Raw genomic sequence first — 15053 nt, 5'->3', positions numbered from 1 at the left:
GGACAGAGTCCTCTTGCGGCTTATATCCTAAAAGTTAAATTCACCCTCTTTCACTGTGAGCAGCCTCTAACTTCACAGATGAATACTATTTCAAATGAGGAAATTTCTTTGTTAGCTGTGAGAGCACTTCACGCACTTGAACTCTCAAGTGCCTCCTCAAAGCCGCAGGTGCCATGTCTCAAAGGATGATTATAGTGCACTGCATGTCCAGCAACCTTTGAGGCCTGAACAGTGTGCCTGATCTCCACGAGTGTCAACACCATAAGAGGCAATTGCCAACAATCAAATGATTAAAGAACAGGGCTTCACCACTGAGGATCCTCTCGCAGCCAAAGGTTACGTGTCTGGACGAGCAGAGGACAGCCAAGCATGGTTTCCCTAAAATTCCTGGCAGAGGTCTGGGCTCTAGGAGCTTCTGATGTGGCCAGGGATGACGGGGTTAACACAGACTGGAGGTGGCACCACACGTGGAGGGGGCCACTGCACACCCTGACGACCCGGCCACCTACCAGGCTGAGGAGGGGGCCATAAGGCAAGGCCAGCAACGACCCAAGATGTTCCGATATCATTGGTACTTCCATGAGCTGATGGACAGCATATGCTGCAGAAGACTCCATCTCCACAGAGAGACAGTGCAACATCTGTGCCATGTCCTCGTGGACATGGCACCCTGTGGAGGAGGACACCCGCTCCCAGTGACCGTGAAGATCACTGCAGCCCTAAACTTCTATGCCACCAGGTTATTCCAAGGCTCGAGCGGAGACCTGTGTGACATCTCGCAGCCATCCGCGCGTCCACAGGTGCACCTTCGAGGCGATGGATGCTCTTTATGCCCGGGCATCACACTATGTCACCTTCAACCTGGCCCAGGCCCACCAAGGTGCCTGGGCTGCAGGATTTGCCATCATCTTCGGAATTCCACAGGCCCAAGAGGCAGTCAATCACACGATTGTCGCCCTGTAAGAACAGGGTCATCAGGGAGTACCCTGTATTAACAGGAAGGACTCCCTGAATGTTCACATCATGTGCAACCACCGCCTCAGAACCTCAAAATCATGCACATGTCTGCCCGCTAACCTGGGAGCGTGCAAGACAACTACATCCTGGGGCACTCTTGAGATACCCGGTGTCTTCGAGAACCACCCCAGGGTGAAAGATCAAAGCTGTGGATGAGTATCATGTCCACTCATGACTCAATGTGCAATTGAGCAGAAAAAAAAGGTCCCATAAGCATTCCCATCCTCAACGATGGATGAGCCTAACACATGATTAAAGGCTGATAAATACCCAGGACCTGATAATCTACATCCCAGGGTACTTAAGGAAGTGGCTCTAGGTACAGTGGATGCATCAGTGGTCGTCTTCCAGGATTCTATAGACTCTGGAACTGTTGGTGCAGATTGGAGGATAGGCCAGACTTGGTAAGGATCCAAGTTAATGTAACTCCACTGTTAAAAAAGGGAGGTAGAGAGCAAATGGGATTATCGACCAGTAAGCTTGACGTCAGTAGTAGGGAAAATTCTAGAATACATTATCAAAGATTTTATAGCAGAGCATTTAAAAAATAGTGGCAGGGTCGGACAGAGTCGGCATGGATTTATGAAAGGGAAATTGTGCTTGATAAATCTACTGGAATTCTTCGAGAATGTAACGAGTTGACCTGGGGGAGTGAGTGAATGTGGTTTATTTGGACTTTCAGCATGCTTTTGACAAAGTCCTGCATAAGAGATTAGTGTGTAAAATTAAAGCGCATGGGATTAGGGGTAGTGTATTGAGATGGATAGATAACTGGTTGGCAGACAGGAACAAAGAGTAGGAATTAACTGATCTCTCTCAAATTGGCAGGCAGTGACAAGTGGGGTACCGCAGGGATCGGTGCTAGAACCCCAGATATTCACAATATATAAATGATTTGGATGAGGGAACAAAATGTAATATCTCCAGATTTGCAGATGACACCAAGTTGGGTGGGAGGGTGAGCTGTAAGGAGGATGCAGAGATTCTTCAGTGTGATTTGTACAAGTTGAGTGAGTGGTCAAATGAATGGCAGATGCAGTATAATTTGGAGAAATGTGGGGCTGGATTTTCTGATTTTGGGGCTATGTCCGGAGGATTCGTGGGGCGCGATTCTCCGACCCCCCACCGGGTCAGAGAATCGCCGGGGGCCGGCGTGAATCCCGCCCCCGCCGTGTCGCGAATTCTCCGCCACCGGATATTCGGCGGGGGGCGGGATTCGCGCCGCGCCGGTTGGCGTGAATCCCCCGGCGATTCTCCGGCCCGCGATGGGCCGAAGTCCCGCCGCTGTCAACCCACGCCAGCCGGCGTGGATTGAACCACCTTTGGGACGGCGGGGGACGGCGGCGCGGGCGGGCTCCGGGGTCCTGGGGGGGGCGCGGGGTGATCTGGCCCCGGGGGGTGCCCCCACGGTGGCCTGGCCCACGATCGGGGCCCACCGATCCGCGGGTGGGCCTGTGCCATGGGGGCACACTTTTCCTTCCGCCTTCGCCATGGTCTCCACTATGGCGGAGGCCGAAGAGACCCCCTCCACTGCGCATGCGCGGGGATGCCATGAGCGGCCGCTGACACTCCCGCGCATGCGCCGCCCAGCAAAGTCATTTCCGCGCCGACTGGCGGGGCACCAAAGGCCTTTTCCGCCAGCTGGCGGGGCGGAAATCAGTCCGACGCGGGCCTAGCCCCTCAAGGTAAGGGCCCGGCCCCTCAAGATATGGAGAATTCTGCACCTTTGGGGCGGCGCGATGCCGGACTGATTCGCGCCGGTCGGCCGATTACGGAGAATCCCGCCCGTGGTGTTTCACGTGGGAAAAATTGGCGCGGCCCCAGCACCGGTCCCCCGACGGGTGAGGGGCTAGCAGTCTCACCACGTAAAACGCACGGCCTTCCCGAATTAAATGCCTGGAGAATTACCGGGTCTGTGGCCGCGCATTCGCAAGGCGCCAACCTGCAGCGGTTGCACTGTCCATCGTTGCGCCGACCGTGCACTGACCTGCCAGATAGTGCCCCCTTGGACACCCCCGAGCCAGTCCTTGCTGAAGCCCCCCTGGCCAGCAGCATGGCTCCCGCCCGTCTGTTGGCGGCGCTGGACACCGTCTGCAGCTGCCATGCCGGGTTCCTAACCACTGAACAATCGTGTGATCGGGATCTCGGACCATTGGGGGCGGAGCATCAGGGAAGGGCCTTCAGGTAATGTCCTGAGGCCATCCCAACGGTGTGTGATGCGCTCCTCGATGACGCCGTTTTGGAGGGGGCTTTGGAGCATCCGAAAACTGGCCGCGCCCCGATTCCATCGTAAAAAGGGATTCTCCGCCCGATCGCCAATTATGAATTCAGCTTTGGGGAACGGAGAATCCCACCCGTGAGATTATCCACTTTGGTAACAAAAATGAGAAGCAGACTATTATCTGACTGGCCATAAATTAGGAGAGGAGAATGTGAAACGAGAGCTGGGTGTCTTTGTACACCAGTCACTGAAGGTAAGCATGCAGATAAAGAAGGCGGTAAAGAAGGCAAATGGTATGTTGGCCTTCATAGTGAGAGGATTCAAGCACTGGACAGGGACGTCTTGCTGCAATTATACAGGGCCTTAGTGAGGCCACACCTGGAATACTGTGTGCAGTTTTGGTCTCCTTATCTGAGGAAAAATTTTCTTGCTCTAGAGGGAGTACAGCAAAGGTTTACCAGACTGATTCCTGGGATGGCGGACTGATGTATGAGGAGAGATTGAATCAGTTAGAATTGTATTTTCTGGAGTTTAGAAGAAGGGGGATCTCATAGAAATCTATAACATTCTGACAGGATTAGACAGGGTAGATGCAGGAGGGATGTTTCCGATGGTGATTGTGTCCAGAACCAGGGGTCACAATCTGAGGAAATGGGGTAGACCATTTAGGACAGATGAGGAGAAATTTCTTCACCCAGAGAGTGGTCGGCCTGTGGAAATCATTACCACAGGAAGTAGTTGAGGCCAGAACTTTGCATGTTTTCGAGAAGCAGTTAGATATAGCACTAAGAGCGAAGGAAATCAAAGGATATGGGGGGAAAGTGGGGTCAGGCTATTGAATTGGATGATCAGCCATGATCATAACGTATGGCGGAGCAGGCTCAAAGGGCCGAATGGCTTTATTCTGCTTCTAATTTCTATGTTTCTAAGTTTCTATGAGTGCAAAACACACGTGTGTGGGATATAAGGTTTCACATTGTGGTTAAATATAATTCTGCTGCTGATGATGACTCACTGCGCCTCAGGCAGGCCATTGAGCTGCTGGATCTGTTCAGAATATTTTCCAATTAACACTGTAGTAGTGCCACATGATTTGATGGAGAGTGTTTTCAGTATGCAAACTGTTTCATCTCCACAATGACTATGGTGGTCACTCAGTCAATGCGGTCGTCAACAGATACATCTGCAACAGGCAGATTGATCAGGATGAGAAAAATCAGATGTTTTTCTTTCATGTTTCTCTCACCACCTACCACTAACCCATTTCAGTATCTATTTCTTTTTAGATTTAGTTAGCTTGGTCAATAGTGGTGCTACTCAGCCACTGTTGTTGATGCACCTTGAAGCTCCCCACTGATATTATATTGTGTGCCTTTGCTATCCTCAGTGCTTCTTCCAAGTGGTGTTCAACATAGTGGGTACTGATTCATTCACTGAGGGAGGGCAATACGTAGTAATCAGCAGGCCATTTTCTTGCCCATGTTTGACTTGATAGGGTCTGGAGTAAATGTTCAGAACTTCCAGAACCTCACTCCCCTCTGACTGTATACCACTGTGCGCTCCTGTATACCTCCTGTGGGTCTCTCCTGCTGGTGGGACAGGACATAACCTGTGGTTATAGAGTCATGTATAGCTGGACCGGGTGAATACATCAGATTTCCTTCTCGAAAGGAAATAACTGAACTAGATTGGTTTTTCCAGCAGTTTTGATGGTGCTTTACTGATGCTATTTTGTTATTGCAGATTATATATAATTTGCCTCGGTGATACATTGTCATAAAACAGAACTAAATGAGGATCTTTTATCCTCTGCTCCATTGATAGAGATAGCTGATTCTGTGTTTCCTCTTGCAGTTCAGTTTGAGTTTGAAGTTGCAACAGGGCCTTTCACTGAAGTGGGTGAATTAAACTGACCTTGAGATTAATCAAAAGTTTATCTAAATCAGACAAGTTAGCAATGGCTGGAGATGCAGCACTAACTCACCCATAATCACTTTTGTAATTTATTCATCTCATGTTTACACAGGTCTAAGGTGTTCTTGCCCACTCACCATCTCCCCCCCCCAACATCCCTGCCTCTGTACTCCTGTCTGTCACATCTCTTACCTTTTCCTAGTTTTGACGAAAGGTCAACAACCTGAAATGTTAACAGTTTTTCTCTCCAGAGATGTTGCCGACCTGCTCAGTATTTTCTTTTTCAGTTTATTAACAGAATTGTCCGTCCGTTCATGGCAGTCGGATTCTCTGGTCCCGCTGCAGTGAATGGGAGATTTGGCTGAGCATCAAATTCTCCATCCTCGCTAGCAACGATGGCGGGTGGACTCGCAACAGAGAATCCCTTCATATATTTCACATTTTCAGCACTTGCAGTACAGGTTGAGCATCCCTTATCCAAAAATGGAAAATTCCAAAATTGGCACTTTTGTTAAGGCGCACCAAGCATGAGCAGTTACCAACATGCACTGCACATGCACAGTTTCCAATGTTCCTCACATGAAATTAAATGAAAATCGCTTATTGTCACAAGTAGGCTTCAAATGAAGTTACTGTGAAAAGCCCCTAGTCGCCACATTCCGGCGCCTGTTCGGGGAGGCTGTTACGGGAATCACGTGCAGTTCCCAATGTTCCTCACGTGCAGTTTCCAATGTTCCTCACATGCACAGTTCCCAATTTTCCTCACATGCGCAGTTCCCAATTTTCCTCATGCGCAGTTTCCAATGCTCCTCACGCGCAGTTCCCAATGTTCCTCACATGCGCAGTTCCCAATGTTCCTCACATGCGCAGTTCCCAATGTTCCTCACGTGCAGTTTCCGATGTTCCTCACATGCGCAGTTCCCGATGTTCCTCACATGCACAGTTCCCAATGTTCCTCACATGCGCATTTCCCAATGTTCTTCACATGTGCAGTTCCCAATGTTCCTCACATGCGCAGTTCCCAATGTTCCTCACATGCGCAGTTCCCAATGTTCCTCACATGTGCAGTTTCCAATGTTCCTCACATGCGCAGTTCCCAATGTTCCTCACGTGCAGTTTCCAATGTTCCTCACATGCGCAGTTCCCAATGTTCCTCACGTGTGCAGTTCCCAATGTTCCTCACGTGTGCAGTTCCCAATGTTCCTCACATGCGCAGTTCCCAATGTTCCTCACATGCGCAGTTCCCAATGTTCCTCACATGCGCAGTTCCCAGTGCTCCTCACATGCGCAGTTCTCAATGTTCCACACAGGCACAGTTCCCAACGCGCACCGCACATGAGCAGTATATTCCGAAATCCGATACACTTTCGGCCCCAACCATTTCAGATGAGGATTTTGCTAACGTATTGTTTGAGCAGCTTCAAATGTTACTAGGAGGAACTCCATGAGCGGGCGACTACTAAATTTTCAACTTTTTCATGTGTCTTTTTCAATCCTCCAGGGGATGTTTGGGACTGAAATTGCTTTCATGGACTTACTTTCTATTCTTGTTCTTGTGTCATTCATAAAAATGGTTAGTTTCTAATGCACAGGGAACGTAAATTTAAAAATGTAATTTTGTTACCCTAGCTGAAAAGCCGAAGTATACATTTGACTTTTCTGAAGAGGAAGCAGATGATGATGAAGATTTGAAGATGAAATCTGAATCTCCAAGTGTAGAAGAAAGGGATGCTGAATTTGTTCCTTCAGACAGTGGTGGGAAGGATGAAGATGATGAGTTCTTCTCCATCAAATCAAAGCAATCACCATTGCAGTGAGTAATTGAAGCTATTCTGTACACCATGTAAATATCCTTTCTTTTCCCTAAAGATTTTTATATCACTACACAACGACCACTGCTATGTCTCAGGAAATGGTCGGGATAGGTGAGAGAAGAGACCAGTTAGGCAATGAAAATCTTCGATTCAAGCAGGCAGCATGGTAGCATTGTGGATAGCACAATTGCTTCACAGCTCCAGGGTCCCAGGTTGATTCCGGCTTGGGTCACTGTCTGTGCGGAGTCTGCACATCCTCCCCGTGTGTGCGTGGGTTTCCTCCGGGTGCTCCGGTTTCCTCCCACAGTCCAAAGATGTGCAGGTTAGGTGGATTGGCCATGCTAAATTGCCCTTAGTGTCCAAAATTGTTGGGTGGGGTTACTGGGTTATGGGGATAGGGTGGCAGTGTGGACCTTGGGTAGGGTGCTCTTTCCAAGAGCCGGTGCAGACTCGATGGGCCAAATGGCCTCCTTCTGCACTGTAAATTCTATAAGCCAGAAGATACGAATAATGTTAAGCTCTGTCAGCCTTTTTATCTTTTGCCGCAGGCTGCAAACATAGTTCCCCTGCAAGCCACATATCATCCTGAATTAGAATTATATTGTTGTTCCTTCACTGTCACTGGGACAAAATCCTGAACTCCCTTCCTAACAGCACTGTGAATGTACCTAAACCACATGGACTGCAACAATTTAAGAAGGTGGCTCATCTCCACCTTGAGGGCAGTTAGGGATGGGGAGTAAATGCTGGTTTAACCAGTGACACCCGCGTCCTGTGAACGAATGAATTAAAAAAAAACATATTCCAGCTTCCACACCAGCAAATGATCTGACCTGGTTTGTTAATTTATTTTTGCTAGTTGTTAGTTTTTAAGTCTTAAAGTTCTTTGGAATTTACAACATTCATATTTAAAATACCAGCTAAAAATGGTGATGCCCAAATCCTCATCCTCAACAATCCATAAATCAATCTAATCCTAAACTTGAAAGACTCCTATACTTCCCACCAGAAAATACAGCACCTGTGCTCATTGTCTTTCACCATAGCACAGTTACCCCATGTTCTCAATTCAAGAAAAGGGTTATTAACGCTATTCATATGTTGGAAGAGGAGTTATAGTGACTTTTATTGACCATGACCTGGTTCTCAGCCCTCTGGCTCGCTCAGTGAACTGGCAGTAATTAGAATCCTTACTGCTGTTAATAATTAATATTAACAGCAGTAAGGATTCTAATTACAAATTAATAATTGTGGAAATGACCTCAGCTCACCGGGATATACGTACTGGAGATCCTTGTTTATCTATGAATGATTCAGAAGATACTTACTCCAATATTTGACTTTTTGCTATTTTGTTTATCATGCAACTGAGGTAGTACCATTTGATCTTAATTTCTCTTGTAAGTTTAAGAGAGAGAAACGCGTGCTTATATTTAGAAAAACGATTAGTGCACTATAAGGTTGGTCATAGATTGACTCACCTTATTTAATACAAGTAAGGTGTCTTAAGTCCCATTTTTTTCTTATGCTGAAAATCAAGTTTCACTTATCTCCGAAAATAATTGCTAAAACTTAATGCATTATCTCCTAGCTTTCTGTTTTGGAAATATCACTTGGCTGATTTTGTGCAGATCGTAGTTCTATTGTGCAATGGTTAGCATTGGTGCATCATGGCGCTGAGGACAATGGTTCGATCCCGGCCCCGGCTCACTATCCCTGTGGAGATTGTACATTCTCCTCGTGTCTGCTTGGGTCTCACCCCCACAAACCCCAAAATATGCAGGGTAGATGGATTGGCCACGCTCATTAAGCCCCTTAATTATAAAAAAAAGAATTGGGTACTCTAAAATTTTTTTTTAATAGATCACAGTTCTGGTATATGGATAAGAATACGTTTTTTTTAATCAATTTTTTTTTGTTTGCTTTGTTTGAAAATGAAACCATGGAGAAACCCATTACTAAGCTAGGATGATGTTAATGATGTGTTCACATGTCTTTGGTTGTCAGTCTGACCATATGGCTTGGTGTCAGTTTTTGATTTAAATGGATTCATATTAATTTAACCACTGTTTTACTTCAGTGATGCTGGTTTCTTAGTTCTTCCTGTTGCCTTTTCTAGAAAATCTCTGCTTGATCAATGCTGTGATACAGTATTAAGGGGTACCTGTTATCTCTTTTGTTCCTTTGAGGGGTGCAGATTTGAGCATATTTGGTGCACAGTTGACTTAGCCATGCATCACCAGTTCTGCTGGACCATATTGAGTTCTAGTTGACCATATTCTCCTGCTAAAAGTGCCTTCTTACTCAAAAAGCATTGTAATTCCTTTCTCCCCCCCCCCCCCCCTCCTCAATGATTCTTGCAAGATTGGTAAGTTCCTTGTACAACTGGTCAATGGAGACAGCTTTGTATTCTTTTGGGATGGTCCCTTGCTCCCACACAGACTGATAAAGCCCTGGCTTCTCATCCTCCATGAACTCTGCAAAATTTGACACATTTAACTCATTTATACCCTTCAAATGCCTCTACTCCATTCTCCAGCTCAATCAGATACCCCTCACTTGTTCTTTTCTTGCCATCTTTAATATTAATTAATATTAACAGCAGTAAGGATTCTAATTACAAATTAATAATTGTGGAAATGACCTCAGCTCACCGGGATATACGTACTGGAGTTGCTAGTTTAAAATAATTTAACTGGAAGATTGTTAATTCCATTCAGTTGGAAAATCTTTCCAGGGTGGATTGGAATCAAAAATATGTGGACAGAAGAGTAACTGAGCATTAATAGGAAGCCATCAAAGAGATGGTTCAGGTACATGGTAGACATAGTCCCACGAAGAGGAAGGGTGGAGCATCCAAAGTTTGAGCACCTTGGATGACTGAAGAAGTAAAATTGAAACAGACAAAGGTGACTTGTATGGCTAATAATGCAGTAGATAATCCAGCAGAATGCAGAAAATACAGAGTAGATCTGAGAAAGGGAAAGCGAGGCAAAGAGAGAATATGAGAATAGTTTAACGGCCAGTACAAAGTCTTCTAAAATAAGTAATATGAGGGCAGTTAAAGGATAGGTGTTGCCAATTGGAGACTCGAGGGAGATCATCTTGTGAAGATAGTGGGGATGGCTGACGTACTAAATGAGTACCTTGCATTGGTCTTCACTAGAGAAAAGATTGTTCCCTATGTCACAGCAAAGTTGGAGGTGGTAGTGATGTCAGATAGGATAAAAATAAAGAGGGTACTTAAAAGGTTGTTAGTATTCAAAAGTACAAAAATCACCTTAGTCAGGTGTGATGCATCATAGGTTATTAAAGGTGGTAACGGTGTAAATTGCAGAGGCTTTGGCCATAATCGTACGACTCCCCATATGTAAGGAAGATTGGAAGAAGATTGTATCTGTTACAACTTGTGCAAAAAGGGGTAAAAGGACAGGTTACAGAGTTGCTGACTGTTAACCTAACAGCAGTGGTGGGGATCTTTGAGACAATAACTTGGAACATAATTAATTGTCACTTCGAAAAGTATGGGCTGATAGATAGAATTTATATAGAGTTTACAGTGCAGAAGGAGGCCACCTAGCCCATTGGGTCCGCACCGATCCCCGGAAAGAACGCCCCACACCTCCACCCCATCCCCGCAACCCAGCAACCGCACCCAACCCCTTTGGACACTAAGGGCAATTTAGCAAGGCCAATCCACCTAACGTGCACATCTTTGGACTGTGTGAGGAAACCGGAGCACCCGGAGAAAACCCACGCAGACACGGGGAGAACGTGCAGACTCCGCACAGGCAGTGACCCAAACCGGGAATCGGAACTGGGACCCTAGAGCTGTGAAGCAACTGTGCTAACCACTGTGCTACCGTGCTGCCACGGTAATTGCTGCTGCTAATTGAAAGTCAGCATGGGAGACTTCCGGTTGCGGCTATGTGGAGCTAAGTCGCACATTCGGCAGCTCCTGCAAAAAACAGACTTTTGGGCTCTTTTCAGGGCCCCCAACGGCATTTTTTCGACGTTGTGCGAGGGAAGAAGAACAAAATGGCGGCGGGCGGGGACCAGGCAGCGTGGATGCAGTGGGTGCAGGAGCAACAGGAGGTTATCCAGCGCTGCTTCAGGGAGATTAAAGCGGACCTGCTTGAGCCGATGAAGGCTTCTATCGATAAGCTGCTGGAGACACAGACAGCCCAGGGGGTGGCGATCCGTGAGGCCCGACAAAAGATCTCCGACAACGAGGACGAGATCTTAGGCCTGGCGGTAAAGGTGGAGGCGCTCCACAAGAAATGGCAGGAGCGGTTTGAGGAGATGGAGAATCGCTTGAGGCGGAAGAACCTGCGGATTCTGGGCCTCCTGGAGGGACCGGACTTGGTGGGCCTATGTGGTCACCATGTTGAACTCGCTGATGGGAGCGGGGTCCTTCCAGGGGCCCCTGGAGCTGGAAGGGGCCCATAGAGTGCTAGCGAGGAGGCCCAAGGCTAACGAGCCTCCGCGGGCGGTGCTGGTGCGGTTTCATTGGCTCACTGATCGGGAGTGTGTGCTCAGGTGGGCCAAGAAGGAGAGGAGCAGCAGATGGGAGAATGCGGATGTTCGAATATACCAGGACTGGAGTGGGGAGGTGGCGAAGAGGAGGGCCGGGTACAATCGAGCGAAGGCGGTGCTGCACAGGAACGGGGTGAAGTTTGGCATGCTGCAGCCGGCGTGACTGTGGGTCACCTACAAGGACCGGCACCATTATTTTGAGTCTCCGGAGGAGGCGTGGGCCTTTGTTCAGGCCGAGAAGTTGGACACAGATTGAGGGTCGGGATGGGCGTTTGGGGATTGCGGTTGATATGTTACTTTTTGAGGGGGGATCCTTTGCCCTTGCTTTTTTCTTTCTGGTGTGGTGTGGGTGGTTAGGGCGAGTTGGGCACTGTTTTGGTTGGGTTGGTCGGGGGGGGGGGGAGCTCTTGGAGGGGGGTAAGCAAATGGAACAGGGGTGGATGGCTGACAGTGAGATGGAGCCCCGTGGGGGAGGGGGTGGCCCGAGTCGGGGGGGGGGGGCTGTAAAACGAGCTGCGTCAGAGGTGGCGGCACCGGGTAGGTGGAAAGCGCGGACTTTTTCCCGCGCTGAAGACTGGAGGGGGCGGGGCGGGGAAGCGAGGGTTGTTTCCCGTGCTTGGGATGGAAGGGGGGGGAGGGGGGAGGAATCGAATTGCTGCTGCTATGGTCAAGGGGGAAACTGGTGCGAGTGGTGGGGTCGAGTCGGGGGTCTGCCGCTGTGGGGAACGGGGGCCGGGCGTGGGGTGCAGGCGCGTGGCTGGCCGAGGAGGGGTTATGGCTAGTGGGAGGGGGGGGGTGGTAGCCCCCTGATCCAGCTGATAACCTGGAATGTAAGGGGACTGAACTGGCCGGTCAAGTGGGCCCGCGTGTTCGCGCACCTGAAGGGGCTGAAGGCGGATGTGGTCATGCTCCAGGAGACACACTTGAAGGTGGCAGACCAGGTAAGATTGAGGAAAGGGTGGGTAGGTCAGGTGTTTCATTCGGGGCTGGATGCCAAAAATCGAGGGATGGCGATCTTGGTGGGAAGGAAGGTGTCGTTCGAGGCGCCGAGCATTGTGGCAGGCAATGGCGATAGGTACATAATGGTAAGTGGTAAGCTGCAGGGAGAGAGGGTGGTACTGGTCAATGTGTATGCCCCGAACTGGGACGATGCGGGCTTTATGCGGCGCATGTTGGGTCGGATCCCAGACTTGGAAGTGGGGGGCCTGATAATGGGGGGAGACTTTAACACGGTGTTGAATCCGGCACTGGAACGCTCCAGGTCTAGGACGGGTAGGAAGCAGGCAGCGGCTAAGGTGCTGAGGGGGTTTATGGACCAGATGGGAAGGGTGGACCCTTGGAGATTTGCAAAGCCGGGGGCTAGGGAATTTTCATTCTTCTCACATGTCCATAAGGCTTATTCCCGGATCTACTTTTTTATTTTGAGCAGGGCGCTGATAGCGAGAGTAGAGACTACCGAATACTCGGCGATAGCCATTTTGGATCACGCCCTGCATTGGGTGGACTTAGAGCTGGGGGAGGAGAGGGACCAGCGCCCATTGTGGCGCGTGGAGGTCGGGCTGTTGGCGGACGAAGAGGTGAGTGAGCGGGTCCTAGGAAGCATAGAGAGGTACCTGGAGGCCAATGATAGCGGGGACGTCCAAGAGGGGATGATATGGGAGGCACTAAAGGCGGTGGTTAGGGGAGAGCTGTCCTCCATTAGGGCCCACAAGGAGAGGAGGGAGCAGAGGGAGAGGCTGGTGGGGGAGATGGTGAGAGTAGACAGGAGGTATGCAGAGGTGCCTGAGGCAGGACTGTTGAGGAAGAGGCGCAGTCTCCAGGCCAAATTCGACCTGGTGACCACCAGGAAGGCGAAGGTGCAGTGGAGGAAGCCCCAAGGGGCGATTTATGGGGAAAAGGCAAGCCGGATGCTGGCGCATCAGCTTCGGAAGCGAGACGCAGCTAGGGTGATCGGGGGAGTTAAGGACGGGAGGGAGTGTGGTGCGGAGTGGGGTTGGCATCAATGGTGTCTTCAGGGACTTTTATGAGGAACTGTATCGGTCCGAGCCCCCACTGGCGGAGGGAGGGATGGGCCGCTTTCTGGGCCAATTGAGGTTTCCGAAGGTGGAGGAAGGACTGGTGGCGGGATTGGGGTCCCCGATTGGCCTGGAGGAGCTGACCAAAGGGATCGGGAGTATGCAGGCGGGGAAGGCACCGGGGCCGGATGGTTTCCCGGTCGAATTCTATAAAAAATATATTGTTAGTTCAATGAGGCAAGGGAGGCGGGGGCTTTGCCCCCGACGATGTCCCGGGCACTGATCTCCTTGATCCTGAAGCGGGACAAGGATCCCCTGCAGTGTGGGTCTTATAGGCCGATTTTGTTGCTAAACGTAGATGCCAAGGTGCTGGCGAAGGTCTTAGCCACGAGGATTGAGGATTGTGTGCCGCAGGTCATCCACAAAGACCAGACGGGGTTCGTGAAGGGGAGGCAGTTGAACGTGAATGTGCGGAGGCTTCTGAACGTTATGACACCGGCGAGGGAGGCGGAGGCGGAGATAGTGGTGGCGATGGATGCTGAGAAAGCCTTCGATAGGGTAGAGTAGGGGTACCTGTGGGAGGTGCTGAAGAGGTTTGGATTTGGTTATCAGGTGGGTTAGCTTGTTGTTTGAGGTCCCAATGGCGAGTGTGGCCACGAACAGGAGGAGGTTTGAGTACTTTCGGTTGCACCGAGGGACGAGGCAGGGGTGTCCCCTGTCCCCCCTGCTCTTCGCACTGGCGATTGAACCCCTGGCTATGGCACTGAGGGAGTCAAGGAACTGGAGGAGGTTGGTGCGGGGTGGGGAGGAGCATAGGGTGTCGCTCTTTGCGGACGACTTGCTGCTATATGTGGCAGACCCGGTGGGGGGAATGCCGGAGGTAATGAGGATCCTCAGGGAATTCGGGGATTTCTCCGGGTACAAGCTCAACATGGGGAAGATCGAGCTGTTCGTGGTTCACCCAGGGGACCAGGAGAGGGGGATTGGCGAGCTCCCACTAAAAAGGGCGAAGAGGAGCTTCAGGTATTTGGGGTCCAGGTGGCCAGGAGCTGGGGGGCCCTGCATAGGCTTAATTTCACAAGGCTGGTGGAGCAAATGGAGCAGGAGTTCAAGCCGTGGGACGCGTTGCCGCTGTCCTTAGCGGGTAGGGTGCAGTCAGTCAAAATGACGGTGCTCCCAAGGTTTTTGTTCCTGTTCCAGTGCCTCCCCGTGTTTATCCCGAAGGCCTTTTTTAGGCGGGTCAACAGGAGCATAATGGGGTTTGTGTGGGCGCGAGGGGCTCCGAGGGTGAGAAGGGTGTTCCTGGAGCGGAGTAGAGGTAGGGGAGGGGGGCTGGCACTGCTCTACCTCTGTGGGTACTACTGAGCCGCCAATACGACGGTGGTGCGCAAGTGGGTGATGGAGGGGAAGGGGGCTGCATGGAAGAGGCTGGAGATGGTGTCTTGTGTGGGTACGAGTCTGGGGGCGCTGGCAACGGCGCCGCTGCCGCTCCTTCCAAGGAGGTATACCACGAGCCCGGTAGTGGCGGCTGCCCTC

General features: G+C 50.1%; 1 protein-coding gene across 6 annotated transcripts in view; it reads left to right on the top strand.

Moving 5' to 3' along the window:
* Nucleotides 1–15053, top strand: part of LOC140425238 (DNA topoisomerase 2-beta-like) — a 254600-nt gene that overhangs the window by 187785 nt on the left and 51762 nt on the right. For all 6 annotated transcript variants that reach the window (XM_072509323.1, XM_072509327.1, XM_072509325.1 and 3 more), the window contains one exon: nucleotides 6782–6965. In XM_072509323.1, the coding sequence (XP_072365424.1) occupies nucleotides 6782–6965 (184 nt within the window). The remainder of the gene's footprint in view (nucleotides 1–6781; nucleotides 6966–15053) is intronic.

Source organism: Scyliorhinus torazame, chromosome 6 (genome assembly GCF_047496885.1).
Source record: "Scyliorhinus torazame isolate Kashiwa2021f chromosome 6, sScyTor2.1, whole genome shotgun sequence".
NCBI lineage: Eukaryota > Metazoa > Chordata > Chondrichthyes > Carcharhiniformes > Scyliorhinidae > Scyliorhinus > Scyliorhinus torazame.
Note: the sequence above shows the minus strand (reverse complement) of the source record. Positions and strands in the feature narration are given on the sequence as shown.